At 44.0% G+C, this 19,575-nt stretch overlaps 1 protein-coding gene across 4 annotated transcripts in view; it reads left to right on the top strand.

The window, feature by feature from the left end:
• Positions 1 to 2,268, top strand: part of METTL27 (methyltransferase like 27) — a 40,819-nt gene extending 38,551 nt beyond the window's left edge. For all 4 annotated transcript variants that reach the window (XM_069944699.1, XM_069944698.1, XM_069944700.1 and 1 more), the window contains one exon: positions 1,960 to 2,268. In XM_069944699.1, coding sequence (XP_069800800.1) covers positions 1,960 to 2,195 — 236 coding nt within the window. In that variant the 3' untranslated portion in view covers positions 2,196 to 2,268. The remainder of the gene's footprint in view (positions 1 to 1,959) is intronic.
• Positions 2,269 to 19,575: the final 17,307 nt, after the last annotated feature.

Genomic DNA, 19,575 nt, shown 5'->3' with positions numbered 1-19,575 from the left:
TGACAGGAGCTGCCGCCTGAGGCAGAAGCCTCAGTCTGCCTCATGGCAGAAGCGGGCCTGCTAACAGTGAACTGTCAGCATGTTGCTGACACAGAACTGTGACTGGACTGTGGATCTTATTGACTAAAGGCCCTATTACACTAAAAAATTATCGTCCTCACTTGGCCAATTACCGGCCGATAATCGTTTAGAGTAATAGGACGAGTTGAAAGGCCATGATCGGCAGACATGCTCAATGTCGGCTGATTGTGGTCTTTTAATATATTGAAAGAGCTCGATTTGTGCAGCAACATCACCTGCAGAGAGACGCTTATAAAAGTGCTAAGTTTTGTGATAATTATGTTGTAACCCCCAGATGATGTTATAACGGTGGGACAGCCGGTCATTTGCTAGGTGGAAGTGTGACACCACTACTGTGGTGGATGGCCGAGATACAGCCGGACCTTAGGGTTTTGTCACGTGAAGCCAGTGCCTGGTGGGCACACAGGTGTGATGGCACGCCTGCTTTTAGAGAGTAAGTCCGATTGTACCCTTCTCCCCTGTGGTCGGTGTCCTGTCGGGTTGCTGCAGGGATTATGTCACAGATGGTCAGAGTGGTGTAGTAACCCTCCCAAATAGTAGTAGGACCCACCACCCACAGAAGGGGGAAATATCCCAAGGTTGCGGTATAAGTGCTGTGCAGGTGGTAGTGAATAATCACAGACTCAGGTGATAACGTTGACTGGGTTTACTACTTGGAAATTTGCAGCAGGTAATACAATGAATCTTGAAATGCACTTGATACAGTTCCAATAAATATACAAACATAGAACCACCAGATCTGTGTGAGAAGTGCTGAGTAGGATATATTACAGTTGATAAGGTTGTACTGAGGTAGCGTAGTAGAGAGGAGAGTGCCGTGAGAGTCTCAACCCAATTAGCAATGTGCTCTGCCGGGAGGTTGGAGTGTAGAGAAGAATACTTGTAGAAGAAGAAGAAACAACCTGTGCCTGTGTTTTGACCTTTCCTATTCTTTACACCACCTTATGCCCACTAGCTTTGGTGGAACCGTACCAATGGGTGACACAGGCTCCAGACCCTGTTACTTGGGATGAGTGGAATGGCTAGGATTTCCTAAGTACACCCGTGCTGCGAGATGGAGTTTATAGACTTTACGTAACTTTGCTCCACCCGGATCAGTTCCTAACTCTTTGGCTCTTTTGCCGTCCTGCACTGTAGTTACTCCTTGTCCTCGGCGTGGGTTAAGGTTATCTGTTGGCTAGTCCTCTCTTGAAAGGCTTAACAGTGCATCAGTTTGTCAGAGGGCTCTGTTCTGTGTCCTACCCATGCGGGGTACTGAATAAGACTGACTCTTGTAGAGGCCACCTGGCAGAGGGCCAGGGCCCAGGTAGAACCACGGTGGAGAGCTATCTGAGCTGCGTCCTTTCTTCACAAAAGCTCAGCAAAGATTCCTCCTTCACCCAAGGGACTAACTTCCTAACCAGCATGTAAGATGCGCTGTGATTGGGTGTAAAGAGTGCAATAGAGAAACAGGATAGAAAAGAGCGGATAGGAGAGAAGAAAGGAGAAATCCTTCTGGATAACAAAATCTGGGACTTACACAAACAATAAACCTTTAGAAAACTTCAGCTGTGCAGATTCTAGACCTTAGTTAAAGCAACACCCGCAGTGGGATAGCAACACCCGCAGTGGGATAGCTACAACCGCAGTGGGACACCACACTTACCGTATGGCTTCTTCCAGCAATCAGTCTCCGCAACCAGGCCCCTGACCGATCAAAAATTCTAACATGTCTCAGTGTACCTGTCATAAAAATAAACTTTTTACATGAGCATTTTAGACTTTGTTAGTAAGACCAAATTGTCATCTCTTTAATGAATATGTTTATAAAACATTAGGAAACATAACGTGAATACTTGTCCCCCTTAAACTGAATAATTTTTTTTTTTGCATGTCTAGGTGGCTTTGTGTGCATGACCACACGTGGTAACATCTCTAACTTGAAATACAAGGCTGAACTTGAAGAAGAAATGTCTTCTTTACAGAACAAAGGATTCTGGGAACAAGTCTTGGTACAAGAAGTGGAGCAGTGGGAGAAAGCCACATCAGAAAAGGAGATTACTCAAGAATCTGATTATATCCGTGGGGTCATATATATTTATAGAAAAATGTCAGCTCCTTCTATAGTCAGTTGATGATAATGCATATTACTATATTTTTCAATGTTAAATTTCTGGGTATATTTTAATAATATGACATTTAATAAAGTTTGGCAAACCCATATTTTATATGAGGGATGAAAACACTGTCTGTGCAACTGCACAAGGGTCCATTAAAGTGACTCTATATCCACCAACTCCCCTCCTCAAACCACTAGTACCATATATTTGATGAGAATAAATCCCTACCGGTTGTGTCTTAAGATGCGCCTGGTGCCTTGGTTAGAGCAAAAAATAATCTTTTCATCTGTAGCAGGCAAGTCTAACTGGTCTAAAGCATCTGTGCCCCAGGTGTGTGACACCGCTCCTTTTTTTCTCTCCACCCTTCTCATCATTAGGAATGCCCCCAGGCAGGATTTCTATTCATTGCTTGTCTAAACTGCAGGGTGGGGAGGAAGAAATGAGAGGCATCATAGACCTGGGGAACAGATGCTCTAGACCAAACCAATTTGACTTGCCTGTTACAGGTTAAAAAATCATCTTTTGCTGTAACCAAGGCACCAGACACATTAAAAGACACAACCAGTAAGTATTTACTTCCATCAAACAGATGGTACTAGTGGTTTCAGGGGTGGGTTGCTGGATAGAGTCGCTTTAAGTAAGGCTCATCATGACACCTTTAAAACTTTTACGGTTTATTAGATTGCATGTAAGAGACTAATGCAGATTAGCCCCAAATAATCCATTAGACTGTAACTTTTTAAAAGCTGTATTCGACATCCCACCCCACTGAGTAAATGAGCACCAATTTGCTAGATCGGCACTCACTTACATGGCTTGATAATCGTGCAGCCCTGGCTTTAATCAACCATTGGCCATGCAAATCCTATCACACTGAGAAATGTGTGGCCGGCAACTGATTATTTGTAGAAATGTTGACAATCACTGACAGCTGAGATGGGCTTAGGCCATCTCATATGTTCCTAATGGTGCGTTTACACGAAACGATAATTGGCCCGATCGTACGATTAACGATGTCAGAGTAACGATTTTTTTTCATAACGATCAGCGTTTAGACTGTACGATATATCGTACGGAAAAATCGTCTTGCGATCGCCGGCTCGATCGCCACCCCCACCACTCTTTTCGCCGCCGCCGCTCTGATCGCTCCAATCCGATGCTGTGAGTATAGCAGCCTCATCCCAGAAACAGATGCATGGACAGCTTGGCAGAGAAAGAAAGAAGCAGTCTTTACATACAAACTATATCTCAGGAATCTCAGTATGACCAAGTGGCAGCAACTGTAATCAGACTCCTTCCCTACTCGGCTGGCAGTTATCCTGGGATACGGATATGAGATGGTGGTTGAGTAAACAGGTCCTTTTTAATTTCTAACACAATACGAAATGTGCCACTCAGCTCCCAAGAGATACTGCAAACCCAGTATATTCAAATGACCTATTTGGTGCAACGAGGGTAGTCCCATACCTGTAGTACCCTTCTACGGAGCTCAGGGATTTACTGCACATGCGTCACCACTTCATATAGTTTGTAATGACATCATTTACAAGGCTGAATATGTGTTTTTTCTTGCACCTCTGTACTATTAGTGGCAGCGATGTAAGGAGCTTCTGCCACTACAAGTAGTACATTGATGCAAGGTAAGCACAAGAAAGTACTAAGGTGGGTAACATGCTCAAAAGAATATTTTAGCAAATTTAAATAGCTGATCGATCGGGGTGTTGGGAGTCGGACACCTGTTAATTTAAGATTGGTGGTGTACTAGGAGGATAGGCTATTAATTGTTAGAGGCTGGATAACCCCTTTACATGGGGCAGTTATCTGCAGAATGTAACTTTTGGGCAGCCTTAAAAGAAATCAAATAAGATCTCCAGGTGGGGAAGACCCATCCATTTATAGAAGGAGGAGGATATATAAGGCAGGACTCAATGTTTTGGTTAATATTCCTAAGGAAGGAAAAATGCTTTTACCTGAAACAAGTCAAGTAAGGACAAATCTCTGGACTGTCTGAAGCTCTGTGACATCAGTCCACAGACAAGGTGTGTCTGGACAGGAATGCCACAAGCCAGAGCATCCTGTTCAAACAATACTGGAGTAAAGATGAGCTGGATCATACACAGACACAGTATATTCAACCATCAATCATAAGACTGTGACTATACCACCCCTGGCACTCATAGTTCACACTGAGCAAGAACGTCAGAATTCCCGCATGCTCAGTGTGCTGATTTGAGTGAATGGGAGCGTGCACGCTCTTCCGCTGCCGCCGCTCTCCGCTCATAGAAGTGACATGTCATTTCTTTGAGCAGAGAGGGGAGGAAGCGGCCGGACGTGCCCGCGCCCTCTCATTCGCTTAAAGCAGCACACTGAGCACGGCGGGATTCCGTAGCGGAATTCCGAAGTTCTTGCTTAGTGTGAACGGGGCCATACTGTGTAATCTAAAGGTTAGTAAATGAGACTGTGAGAAAATCAATCAATCAATACTGGGTGCAGAGAGCCATAATAGTGTGTTGGTGTTTCACGCACAGTTCCAAAACTAGGGGACACGATTTACGAAAAAATACCAATTTACATATTGCAGTGGTTTATTGTGATTTGTGAAGCACCTTGTGGGTTGGCTGTGTGGCTGCAGATACATGTCATAGTTGAGGCTTCTTCATCTACCAGATTTGGGGTAGCACGTCAGTTGTATGGACAGCCTGAAAAGACATTGGGGGAGATTTATCAAACTGGTGTAAAGAAGAATTGTCTTAGTTGCCCCTAGCAACCAATCAGATTTCACCTTTCCTTCCTCTCAGATTTTCTGAAAAATGAAAGGTGGAATCTGATTGGTTGCTAGGGGCAACTAAGACAACTCTACTTTACACCGGTTTGATATATCTCCCACATTGTTTGTCGGCAGCATATCTCCTTATGTAAACAGGATGTTAAGATTTCACCAATAAGGGGAGGGAATAGCTGGGCATAAAATAATTTATCTTAAAGGAGTACTCCAGCAATTAGTTTTTTACAAACTTATATATTAGTGCGTTTACACAGAGATTTATCTGACAGATTTTGGAAGCCAAAGCCAGGAATGGATTTAAAAGGAGGAGACATCTCAGTCTTTCCTTTATGACCTGTTCCCTGGTTATAGTATGTTCCTGGCTTTGGCTTCAAAAATCTGTCAGATTAATCTCTCAGATTAATGAGTAAACGCACCATAACTTTGTAATGTGTGTTAATAAGCTATCGCCCTCCACCCCTGGGGGGGGCACTGGAGTACTCCTTTAATCCCAATCTCATATTGTCACAAAAGTGCCAGACTGAGGCAGGGAACATGACAAGACAGTGAGCCCTAGCCACAAGAATCCACCTTCTGTCCCTACCTACTTGCTTCAACGGCCCTAAACAGCCACGGACAACCACAGTGACGGCCCCTGTCCTACACTAGGTGATACACAAAACAAAGACAGATGAAACAAATTCAATAAGAAAGAGTCTACGGTCTGTGTGGGCAACGGCGGTCAGCGGGGTACAAAAAAGTAAGGCAGAAGGAGAGTTGGGGACAGGCAAGGAGGTCAAAAAAGCAGGTAGGAAGATCAAGCAATGGGTCAGGGAACAGAAGTAATAGAACCAGATGAGAAGTGCTTAGCTGAGTAACATTCAATAGCCAGCAGGGAAATAAGGAGTCTGCTGCTATTTACCTAGGATCAAGGACTGGGTCCGGCAGCTGAATGGATCAGCCCTGATCTCAGCACCAAGCTCAGCTGGACAGACGTTCAGAAGGGGTAACCCCCACACTGTGAGAGTGAAACAGACATTTCCACCAACAGATCTGACGACAGATTATCTGCCAAAGATTTGAAGCCAAACCCAGGAACAGACTATAAACAGAGAACAGGTCATAGAGGAAAAACTGGATTTCTCCTCTCTTCAAATCCATTCCTGGGTTTGGCTTCAAATCTTTGGCAGATAATCTGTCGTCAGATCTGTTGGTGGAATAGGGCCTAAGACAGCATTCAGACAGATGACTGCAAACAAAAGGCTCAGCGCTTCCTCAGTTGTCCAGCACGGACCGAGGAGCGCAAAGTCACATTCGTAACACATATACAGTCTGTCCACACTGGATTAAAACGTCCTCACTGTGATAACTAAGTCTGCTAGATCTTCCCTTTCTTTGGGCGGGTTCAGACTACAGAATTCTCGCGGATAAATTCTGCACAATTCAGTCGCCTGTACGCGCTCACGGCCGCGCGCCTTTCCACCAGCTCCATAGGCACCATTCTATGGGCCGGCTGATTCCGCATTCCGCCGAAAGAATAGTCTTGTCAATTCTTTCGGCAGAATGCGGAATCATAGCCCCCGGAAAGGCGTGCGGCCGTGAGCGCATACAGGCGACGGAATTCCGAAAAGTTTATCCATGAAAATTTTGTAGTCTGAACCCACCCTTTTAGAGTAATCCATTAATGTTTCCAAGATTGGTCGTACCTCCATCTACGATCACAAAGTGACTGCACATTGTTGTTTATGGCCACACATAGGTTATTTCAATAATCTGCTAGTGTCATCACAAAGTGCAGCATAAATCTAATGTAATGCCGAGGGTGTAAATATAACATCTATCATTTATTTTACAGATAGCCATTTTGCTTCTATAATGTTTTCCAGGACATATAAACTTTATCATTACTAATGTGCTATTAATGGTGAATGTCCTCACATGGTGTCATTTTATTGTCCTGACGGATAGTCACTGGTTCCAGGCTCGTAGGTAAAGTCCCTGGCAAGTGTTCTTAGCATCGTTATATATCAGTTCACTGTCTGGAGGGAATGTCCTGTTCTTAATGGATTGCACCATCCAATCCTATGCTGTAGTCTATCAGCATGTACACTTGTAGCAATACCTGCTATCGATTCAGGGAATAATATTCGACACAATCTTTAACAATCACTTCAGGATAAAAGTGAACTTGTTGTCCAATTCTTGATCATTGAAAGAGGATCTGTAGCGAAGCCAACATGTAATAGCTTAGGGCTTCCAGATTTTACCAAGCTATTTATGGTTTCTTAGCAGGGACTCCTGTTCCCAAGATAGGAGGGTTTATAATTTACTATGGTCAGATGCAACAGGACCCCTTCCCATACTGTTCTCATTTACACTCTGTGACAGTGCTTGAATCCTGAACCTTAGCCCCCCCCCAATTAAGTAGGCTTGGTGGGTGGCACTCATAGAAGTCATAGATGGTCCTTTAGCATAATAGGGTGATGCCTCCCTTCCTCCAACGTCGTAGGGAGCCCCCTTCCCCCCAGCAGTATACAGCGCCTCCCCAGCACTAGCTCCATACTGTTTCTCTCCTGTAGCCTCCAAGCAAGTGGAGAGGGAGGTGACCACTGTATGTACATGTTTGAATATATGTATGTCTATACATGTATGTGTTTGTGTGTATATATGTATGTGCCTATATAAAGAGTAACCATAAATGGGTCACTTAGCTAAAATTTATGGACAGGACACCTGTAACTACGTCACAGACCAATAGGGTTGCACCCCATATACCATCTGTCTTTGGCAGAGCGGGAATCAGCACCGGGCTTACCCAGGCAAGTGCCAGGGCCCACAGTGCCTCCCGGGGCCCATAGAGGGAAAGGGGCTCAGTGCTCTAATGTGTGGTGTCCCACCACAAGTGTTATTAGTTTATACACCCCTCGCAAAAGCCTGTACTACAAGTTAGTGTGGTAATTAAGTGATACTTAAGTTTTACCACTAGATGTCTCTATTATCTGTATATGCACTTGTATATTGCACAGCTGTAGTGGTTATTGTTTGTTTATTATCTGCGCACCAATGGGATATCTCTTTAATTTTTCACCCATCTCTATTCTCCTTCTTCTCTTTACACTTTCTTCTCCACCACTCACAGGGGACATTACACCTCCAGCAGGAAGTTGTCACATGGGGAGAGGAAGTGCACGCCCCCACCTAGTGAGTCTTACCCAGGTCTTGGTTGAGAGAAGACGCAAGACAAGACGGCTCCTGCTGTAGTCCAGCTTGGTCCTGGTTTTGCCAGGTCCCCCCTTCAGTCAGAGTCCAGTCTAGTGTAGTCTAGTCAGGAGTGTGGTAGTGGACGGACGCACACGGGAGACGGAGATACTTTTGTTTTAAATGCTATCTTTGGTCCAACTATGCAGTGCTAAATTACTTGAGAGGACAAGTCAGAGAACACCCCAACCCACGCGTGAACGTGCAGGACAGTATTATGAAACAAGAGGAACTGATCCGGATAGAGCAAAGTTGCTACAAGCCTATGTACTCTATCTCGCAGCGCAGGTGTAACCAGGTAAACTTGGCCACCTTTCTCAACTCAGGTAACAAGGTCTGGGGCTTCTGTAACCCTAATAGGACGGGTCACCCGACACGGTAGGGCAACAGGTGATACAGCAACAACAAAGGTCAAAACACAGGCACCAGTATACTTCTATTTTAAAGTATTCCTTAGTATTCTACTTCTTCTTCTAAAGTTCCGGCAGAGCACACTTCTACCCTTGGTTGGGATTCTCAGCACAAACTCTTCTCCACTACTCTGGATTGCAGCACAAACTCCTCTTTACTGTTCTTAGCTCACTCTACTTCTCAGCACACAACCAAATAAGCTAAGCTCTTCTACTCCAAAGGCTCTTAGTGCAGATTCTGTTCTGTTACGTCTACAGTCTATGATCGCTATTTCACAAAGTATTCTCACAGTAAAGAAGATTTTATTTATGACAACAGTACTCAATAATTATTGTTCCGGCACCTTCACAGTCACTACTCCATCTTTGGGTCATCTCCCCTTTCTGTGGGTGGCGGTACAGATAGCCCGGGTTGGTCACAGCTCCCCTCCGGACCACCGTGATAAGTACCCAAGGGACCCCCTCACAACCCGGCAGGTCACCGACCACTGGGGAAAGGACTTAGCCAGACACCTTAAAATAAAAGCAGGTGTGCCTCCATACCTGTAAGTCCCTCTGGCACTGGCGTCACAACAATCTACCGTCTGGCTGAGCTATATCCCGACCAACCACTACAGTAGTGACGTCACACAATACCATCTGGCAAGTGACCAGTCGTCCATAGGGCTCCACCACAAATGTTTAGCCGCTCAGTGCAGTGCAGGGTGAGGGGCTGAACCTCAGAAGACATAGAAGGAGCAGAACCTGTCAGCAAAAACAGAGAGAGGGGTAAAGGACCTGATCACATGACCCACATGTCCTCAATCTTACAGTGTGGAGATTGCCCGACAGCAAGAGGGAGAAGACCGAACTGTAGGTGCTGTGTGTCAGTAATGTGTGTGTCAGTAATGGATGTGTGTCAGTAGTGTGTGTTTGTGTTAGGTGCACAAGTGATAGTGTGTGGATGATGGGTGCATAGTAGATGGATGAATGGATGAGGGGCCCACTGAGGCTCTGTCGCCCAAGGGCCCGCAAAAACCTGGAGCCAGCCCTGGTCTTGAGTATAATCCATAATATCTATTCTTGGTCATTTACCAATATAAACAATAGGCATATATTAAAATATATTTTTAATTGTTGATGGGAAAATAGATAAATGAAAGCCCATATATTGTACTGTGACTATACTGCATGCAGTATGTAAAGACCTAATTACAGATACATCAAAGATGGTAGAGCGTCATCTAATGGAACATAATGGTTTTATGGCTAATTAACAGCACCATCTGTTTAAAGGAATTTAGCCCTGGAGAAATGCAGGGGACAGACTGGGGGTAGGTTGGGAAGCTGCTATGAAACATTGAAGGTGAGTACTGAGGTGGAGAATTGTATGACATTATGATGTAAAATGGCCTTTAAACATGTAAAGGTTAAAGGGTATTAAGGTTGGCATTAGAGCTATCCTGTCCTTTGGAGCATCTAGATATAAATATATTTTGAACAATTCCCCAAATCTTCCAGCAGATGGCATATGGTATCTACCTTAATAAAGAGGAAAGCTTGAAAACCTACGTCACTCGAGAAGCACCAAGGGAGGTAAGCACAGGCATCTTAGCAATGAAATGCAAAAGTAAACAGTTCTCTGCAAAGTGATTCACCCAGAACTCATCCCATACTTCTTAAGAATTATTTTCATGGTGTAAATGAATACTTTGATCCTGGTATTTTAATGTATCCAACCTGCTGATAGCTCCCTATAATGCACAGGGTGCTAAGGATGAAGGTAAGTTTCTCACCATCATCCTCAGTGCTATTTTCGGGAACTTTGTAGTTTAATCCATATGCTAATGAGGTCGTTTGGTGCACTAAGGACAGGACTACCACCCCCCCCCCCCCCCCCCCAGAGCACTGATCCAGCCAGGGGCATTACTAGAAATGGCGTAACTAGAAATTTTATTCGCACCCCCACCCCACCCCAACTGACCACAAACCCATCAAGTGTACTCATAACCTGTAATATTTAACTGCAAGTGCTTGTCAGGAGCGCTTACAGTTTAAGGCTGAGTTCACACTACGTATATTTCAGTCAGTATTGTGGTCCTCATATTGCAACCAAAACCAGGAGTGGATTAAAAACACAGAAAGGCTCTGTTCACACAATGTTGAAATTGAGTGGATGGCCGCCATTTAATGGCAAATATATGCTGTTATTTTAAAACAACGGCTGTTATATTGAAATAATGCCAGTTATTTACTGTTATATGGCGGCCATCCACTCAATTTCAACATTGTGTGGACAGATCCTTTCTGTGTTTTTAATCCACTCCTGGTTTTGGTTGCAATATGAGGACCACAATACTGACTGAAATATACGTAGTGTGAACCCAGCTAAGGGACATTTTCATCACCTAGGAGGCCACTGGGTGCTGCAAATGATGACATCTCGGGGGCCCAGTGTATTGCAGGAGTGGGCCCCCTGATGTGGTGGGCCCCGTAGCAGCAGCTATGGCTGCTATGGTGGTAGTTACGTCATTGGATCCAGCTCAGCCAGCCTGCCCCTTTTAATAAATGTCAGTGTAGCACTCTGCAGTGACATCACTCTGGTGCCTCAACCTTCCTCATTAGCATATGGATTAAACTAAAAAGTATACAAAAACTGTGCAGAGAATGAAGGTTAGAAAAGTCACTTCATCCTCAGCGCCCCATGCGCTATAGGGACATATTTGCAGGTTAGACTCTTCTAACCTGCTCATAGCTTGCCTTCAAAGTTTACCTGTCATTTAAAAAAAAAATTATATCAATCAGAGCCGAATCGATTGCTAGAATGAGCAGGAAGAGAAGCATGTGGCTGAGCTCTTCTCTCCCTGCTCTCCATGTTTATGACAGAGACAGTCCTTTAAGGTCCATCACGTAGCACAAAGCTGAAAAAGAACTTGCTTTGCATGCACTTGTTCTGGCTCATTTTACTGATCGGTTGGGGTTTAAACACCCAGACCATGACCGATCAAAACTCTATAACACATCAAAAGTCTTTTAAAGTAACAGTGCCCAATTTTAAATGCAAACAGTTTCCCATTGAAACTATTTAAAGGGGAACTAGCAGCAGGTTAGACAAATCTAACCAGATGATAGTGGGCACCGAGCACCATTCCCAGTAAGCCATTAGGAACACTGGGGCAGGGATACCGAGGGCACATGTCTGCATAGGGTCCGGGGTATGCCCCGCAGGCCTGCCCCTTTTACTGATTATCAATGGAGGGGCCTGTCAGGGATGGACCGGTTTGGTGTTCGGTGGCTCTAACCACGCCCCCAGTGTGCCTAATGGCTATTGGTAACAGAATTATCTTCATCCTCAGTGCCCTGTGCCCACTAGGGAGCTATCCGCAGGTTAAATTCATCCATGCCTTTACAGTGCCGCATCCCACTCCTGGACCCCGCCAGGATGCTCCATCTTTTCTCCCTGCTTAATTTGTATCATGTGGAGTATTGACTTTAAAGTATGCTCTAAGGTCTGTTTAAGAACAAGGGAGATCAGATAAACATTTTTACATGCCCGACATGGGTGAACTACCCCTTTAACCTCCTGTGAGTAAGGAGCCTACCAGTATAATGCAGAGCTGCCGTTCTCCGTATAGTCTCTGCCTGCAGCCCCTGATTTGTGCCTATGTCTCCATAGGCAGGGACCCTAACAGGTGTGCCTCACAGTTTGAGAAGTGCTTGTCTTTGGAACCCCGAAATGTGTCTAGTGGTCATACTGAATCTACTGTACCCGGTATATTAAATTCTGGCACAATATAGGAAAAAAGAGCAACACTTAAAGGGGTAGTGCGGCGGTAAATAATTATTCACAGAATAACACACATTACAAAGTTATACAACTTTGTAATGTATGTTATGTCTGTGAATGGCCCCCTTCCCCGTGTCCCACCACCCCCACCCGTGTACCCGGAAGTGTGGTGCTCTATACATACCTGTCACATGCCGACTAGTCTCCGATCTTCAGTCAGCGATGTCGTCTTCGGACGGCCGGGCCGAATCCCTCCGTCCGTCCAGTTATGCTCAGCCAATCGCGGCTGAGCAGCCGATGACGCGGCAGAGGGCATCCGGTACTCAGGACGGACGGAGGGATTCGGGCGAAGACGACATCGCTGACTGAAGATCGGAGACGAGTCGGCACGTGACAGGTATGTATAGCGCACCACACTTCCGGGTACACGGGTGGGGGTGGTGGGACACGGGGAAGGGGGCCATTCACAGACATAACATACATTACAAAGTTGTATAACTTTGTAATGTGTGTTATTCTGTCAATAATTCTTTACCGCTGCACTACCCCTTTAAGGCCCTATTCCACGGAACGATTATGGGACGTATTTGGCTGATAATCGTCCCATGAAATAAGAGGCAACAATCAGACGACATTGTTCATATCGGCTGATTGTTGCGTCGTTTGTCTTTCAAACATATTTAAAAACAAACGACTGTGAAATAGGAGTGGTGGCAGCAGACCACTGCTATATCCTATGGGCTGCCTGGACGATCTAGCGATCACCTGGGCAGCCCCCCGCAGCTCCTGCAGCATATAGACAGCACACTGTCTGGGAGTGGGTGAGAAGCCAATATTACATTGACATTTCAAATTGATCTGTCAGCCCACATATAGATCAATATTCCCAACCCATTTGGAATTTTTCAGAAAAGATTAGAAACCAGGACCGGGCCATAAACGTCACCATTACCTGCTTTATTAAAGATTTGCTTTCTTTCAACTATTGTTCCTTGACCACAAATGAGATAAAAATAGGAATGTGTGCAAACCAGTATTTTTTCTTCTTCATTTAGGCTACGTTCACACAGAGCAAAAGGGGCGGATTACGTGAGGAAATATTTCCGCCTGAAATCAACTGACGCTGAATTCCGAGCAGAATATAAGCAGAATGTAAGCAGAATCCCTGCGTATTCCGCTAGGAAAGTGTTCAGCTCGTAATCAGCTCTTGACAAATTCAGCGCGGAATACTCGAGGAATCCGAGCTGAATCCGCATGTATTCAGCGCTGAAATTCAGCGAGTATTTGGCGAGTAAACTAGACTATACCAGAATATATACTAGAATCCTCCTCCCCCTTTTTTCCCCATTTCTGCGCTGATTCAGCGAGTAATTTCTGCTTGCATTACGCTTGTATTCCGCGCTGAAACAGAAAATCAGAGCCCCATTGATTTGTATAGGCTTCCGCTAGCGGAAGAATGAACATGTTCATTCTTCTGGCGGAAAGCGGATTATTTCAGTGTGGAAATTCCACCGTGTGAACTGCAGAGCAGAATTTCCATTCAACACAATGGAAATTAGCTCTGCACCTATTTTAACGGCTGAAATTTCAGCGCTGATTCAGCGCAGAAATTGAGCTGCTTTTGCTCTGTGTGAACGAGCCCTTAAAGGAAAGGAGTCATCTGAAATGATCTCCTGTTTGAAGTGTTACTATCATTTAAAAAAACTTCTGATATTTCTCAGCACCCAGACCGCAACCGATGCAAACTTCTGACATGTCACTATTATATGTCAGAAGTTTTTTTTAAATGATAGTTAAACTTTAAGGCCATGTTCACAAAATGTATATTTTCAAAAAATAAAGGCTGTTTGTTGCAGATTGCAACATCGGCCACTATTTATTAAATTGTGAAATAACCTTTGCAATAGAACAATGGTCACAGTGTATACACTCTGGACGGAAATCCATGTGTCTGCACAGAACTCACATCTATTTTGTGCAGTCGCTATTCAGTAAACAGCAGCCCGGCCGTACTTTACATTGTGTGCTATGGTTAAACAGAGTGCGGGCACAAGATTCTTATATTCAACATTTTTTTAAAGAATTTTTGGTGATTTTTTTACCCCAATTTTCTATTTTACTATCTATATTTTAGAATCTTAAAATGTTCTTTTCTCACCATTAAATAGGTAGTTCAGCAAAAAAAAAAACTCAGACTCCCTTTTTCTGATAAACCTCTGCAAAGGTCACAGAACATGCCAAGACATGTGTTAGGACAGCTCCTGTCTATTGTTGCTTATGTTAATGGGGCTTACTGTAAAGTATATCTCCAAATGCTGTTGAAAAGAGCTCAGGAAACATGACTGCCCCCAGAAAATAAAATACATAAAATCCAAAATTAGAAACAGATTAGAAAAAAAATAAACATTTCAGTATCTGGTTCTAATTAGGAAAAAAAAAATATGTGATACATTCCCTTTTGGAAAAGCTTAGTAAATGTCAGCAAAATTGCAGGGGAAGCTGTTTTTTTTTGTCCTTCAAATTAGAAGACATGATCTTACAGCAGCTAGAGGTAAGTGACTGATTTACTTTTAACAAACTATAATTATCTCATTATAAGCTTTTATTCAGCTGTTTGTTAGATGTTTAAAGGGCTTATCAAGGGCTAGAAAAGGTCCTACCTGTTCCATTCCTTATTGCTGTCCATCTGGGAAGTATACCTTCCAACACGAGAAGGGAGCAAGAGCATGTTAAGGGTGAGGTTCAATAGCTGCCAGATGTTACCAATATTGCAGGAACATCTGGCAGCTATTGGACATTGCATGCAGGCATGGTTTTTGCCCCGAAAGCAATTCCTGCAACATGGACCTGCACCCCTTTTCATCTTGGGAGGCAGTAGAACATCTGGGAGTGGAACGGATAGGACATTTTTTACTCCCTGGATAACCCCTTTAAAATGTGGAAGAAACTTGATAGTATTTTGTTGTCTGCCATAAGTTGTAGTAAATCCATTGAGCGTGGGAGACCATGCCACCTTAACGTTAAACCCCGCCCAATTTAAAAACTATATATAACACATAGGGTGAAAAGCCGAAAAGAGACTGTATTTTAAAAACTTGCAAAGCTAAAAAAGCAAAAAGATGTATTTTTCCTCTCATAAACCAGGACTTTGCACAAAAACGTTTAACATTTTGAAATTAAAATACATACATAAACCTTTGATCAATCCCTCCCAATGCTTTCTGAAAAAATTACAGTGACCCCGAAGATATAACTAAAACGTCAAGAACCCAAAGGCTGTGTTAGTAGATGGTTTCATAGACAGTGAACTATTGGCCAACTCCTGACTCCCGAGGAGTTGTTGGAGAAGAGAAAGGTCCGACACGTCTAGCAGTAGTTCTTTTCCTTCTGCCCATACAGAATACATGAACACTTGGCTAGGGTATGTGGAGATCCAGAGAGGTAGTTGTCGGCTGCCAGCTATCAGACGTGTCACTTTACTGACAATTATTTTTCTATTGTTGCCTGGAGAAAATATACGATTTTAGAGGAACGTCCCAAGAGGTCCTCTTATCTCAGTCTGCAGGATATTGATCGCCGCTGGTCCCAGTTTGAGAGGAATGGCCTTCAATGACACAGGTGTTTGAACTGGTTATATAGAGATAGCAGAATCCTAGATACCAGACAAAGTTTGTTTGTTCCAGTGCTTTTTGCACAAGCTCGACAGGTCATTTTTTTGGTATTATATAATGAATCTATGACTCTAAGGGCAGGAACAGGAATGGAACAGGTTTATCCTGTTTTTGTTTGTGAGCCACAATTGCTGTATTTATACAAGCAATGAACGAATACATTCATGGCATTAAATATTTTATACACAGTATTCATTAAGCCCTCACAACATACACATTCTCTACAGTCGTATGTGCCCCTGTACCTGTCGATGTGTTAGCCAAATCCATTAATGCACTCAGCCTCTGTTCTACTCAGTTATATACAATGTCCAGTCAAAAAATTATCATTTCTAAACAGTAGGGTGACCATTCAACAATGCATCTGTAAAGACCCATAGAATAAGGTTAACATATTATTTATACCTCTATTGAGGGTCAAGGGGCAAGTGAGCTTATAAAATTTGATAAAAATGTGTACTAACATCCCAATGTTACCTTTTATAAACTGTGCTGAGACACAGTAAATTAATATATAACTTGTGGGTGTGTAGCATTTTGCCTTTTTCTCTCCATAGAGCTGTATTGTTTATATTGCATGGCATTAAAAAGTCTCTTACAATGCAACAATGAAAGAAGTAAAAACTAATGGTCTTTAACCCCTTCATGGCCAAGACTAAAATGGCATAAATGACCAGGCCCATTTTCATTTTTGCATTTTTGTTTTTTTCTCCCTGTCTTCTAAGAGCTATAGCGCATTTGTTTCTCCATCTACAGGACCATGTAGGGGCTTGTTATTTCAGGATAAAGTGAAGATCGGAGAAGACGTCACTTTTGAGTCACTGGATGTACAGTAACTGTGCTGTATGAAGGTAACTGTGCTGTATGAAGGTAACAATGGTCCGCATATAGGGTTTTATATACAGTATGATAGTTTTAGAAGCTAGGTGGTGGTAAACAGTGATCATGGCAGAGTGGTATTATTTGTCCCCTGTTTAGGGTTGTTATTGGGAATAATGCCCTTGGTACAATTTTATTTAGTAAGAGTATAATGGTAACATGTAGTAATTATTTGGTAGTGATATCTTGTCAAACAAGATGTAAGTCAGAGGGCCCATTCCATGAATACTTGTCTGTGAAAGTGAGAGCACATGTAGGGAATCTAATGTGTCATTGGTAGTCTCCTTGTATGGCAGAAATTAAATTGTGAACTGTAAAGGCTATACTGGTTCAATCAAAAACAAAAGGTTCTGAGTGATCAAAGTGAACAAGGAATATAAATAAGAAAAAGAAGAATTAAACAAGAATTGTATTATTATACAAACCTATAGATCGAACCAATGTACATAATATGATGTTAGTGTTGGTGTATTTAGCACATCAATAGTATGTAACTATGTGTTACATACTTGGTATGTATGGTCGGATGATACATCATATACAATAGTAGGCCATTCTTGATCAATGGTTACCTACAGTAATAAGTTTATACCACATTGATAATAGCTTATATGTTTTAGTAAGTCTACACCCTTAACTCAGTATCCAGCATTTTGCATTAGTCATTATAAAAGTTTTCAACAAACAATAACGTAATCTACAACTGATACTGGGCCTACAGTACATAACTATATCTCTTGGTTTCAAGCCCAGGTAAAGAACTTGTTAGACTCTCATATAATTATACATTGTAGGATATCACCATTAGCAGCAGCGGATTATAATTTTTTGTGTGGTAGCTCGGGGCCCATAGCTGCCCAAACAGACTTATACTTTCAGTGGTGTATTGTCTCCTGGCTCCAGTTCTGCCATAATATGCAAACAAACGCTGCTTTACTACTGCAATTTTGCTCAAATGAGGACAAAACTGCAGCCAGGAGACAATTCAGTAACATGAGAGTACATACAGTGGCGTAGCTACCGCGGTCGCCCCCCCCGATCAATCACTCTTGTGACCGCAAGCATTGTTTTGCTTGCGGTCACAAGAGTCTGGCTCCGTCTTCTCCCGGCTGCTGCGCGGCTGCCGGGGGTGTCGCGTCTTACCCCCGGCAGCGCGTGCATCCCAGAGCTCCCTGCACGCCTTGGGCCCTGAGTTCCGGCGTGCAGGGAGTTCTGGGATGCGCGCGCTGCCGGGGATAAGACGCAACACCGGACAGACCAGGAGGAGAGAGGATCAACGTGGGAGCGCGTTGTCAGGTGAGTTAAGTTTTGTTTTGTTTTGTTTTTTATCAGCCTGCAGGGTGGGGGGAAAGAGGGGGGCATCTATGAGGGTGGGGAAAGGGGACCATCTATGAGGGTGGGGGGGGAAAGGGGACCATCTATGAGGGGGGGGGGAAGGGGACCATCTATGAGGGGGGGGAAGGAGACCATCTATGAGGGTGGGGGGGGGGAAAGGGGACCATCTATGAGGGTGGGGGGGGAAGGGGACCATCTATAAGGGTGGGGGGGGGAAAGGGGACCATCTATGAGGGTGGGGGGGAAAGGAGACCATCTATGAGGGTGGGGGGAAAGAGGGACCATCTATAAAGGGGGGGAAAGGGGACCATCTATAAGGGAGGGGGGGGAAGGGGACCATCCATAAGGGAGGGTGAGGAGAGAGGGGGCCATCTATAAGGGAGGGGGTAGAGGGGGCCATCTATTTGGGGGGGTAACATAGGGGGAGAGGGAATACACAGAGGGGGGCATATATTATTAGGGGGTCACATAGAGTCAGGGCTACCCACTAAATGAGGGTGTAAAGGGGACAGTACAGATATGCAGTGTGTATAGAGATGAGGATGGTGTCAGAGTGTGGAGCCTAATATGTCTGTCTGGCAGATTCTGTGGATTCGTGGCTCGGAGAAGTTCTGATAATGGCCCAGGACGGATGGAGAAGATGAAAAGGAAAGAACTCTGATCAGAAAAGACGTCTCCTGTGAGTCACCTGATATAACTGCACTGTAATGTATATGGTGTATAGAACCTGTGTAGAGCTGGGGCCACCTCTATATGACTGGATGAGGTGATTTAGTATACTGGATTTGGTCAGTAACAATATGGTGGTGATGGTAGTGGTTGTGGTGTGGCGGTAATGTTTCCTTCCTATATACTGGTATTACATATATACACACACACCAATAGCATCACTTGGTCGTGAAAGGAGGGGGGGGGGGGCAAGTTGGCCTCTCGCACCAGGGCCCAGGAGACATTAGCTATGCCCCTGAGTACATACTAAAGGACCTGAAAGTGGTATTCCACACAAGAGCTAAAAAATTAAACACTTCCAAACCTACAGTAGCTGGTCTTACTCACAAAGTCCCCCTGAGTATTTTGAGCCATCTCCAGTCTTTCTAGCTGCTGCCATTCCTACAACTTTTTCTAAAAGCTGATCTATATCCATGATGGTGTCGCACAGGAAACTAAATTTCCCAGCATGCATTTCCCACATAGACTGCAAAGGGCCCCTGTGCAAAAAAAATGTGTTTGGGCCCCCATAACCTATTCATTTCTCCACCTTTCTACCTTAAGGCCAGGTTCAGACTATGTAACTGTGCGGCTGTATTTGCGG

Source organism: Dendropsophus ebraccatus, chromosome 11 (genome assembly GCF_027789765.1).
Source record: "Dendropsophus ebraccatus isolate aDenEbr1 chromosome 11, aDenEbr1.pat, whole genome shotgun sequence".
NCBI classification, from domain to species: domain Eukaryota; kingdom Metazoa; phylum Chordata; class Amphibia; order Anura; family Hylidae; genus Dendropsophus; species Dendropsophus ebraccatus.
The sequence above is the reverse complement of the archived record's forward strand: the minus strand, read 5'-3'. Positions and strand labels throughout refer to the sequence as shown.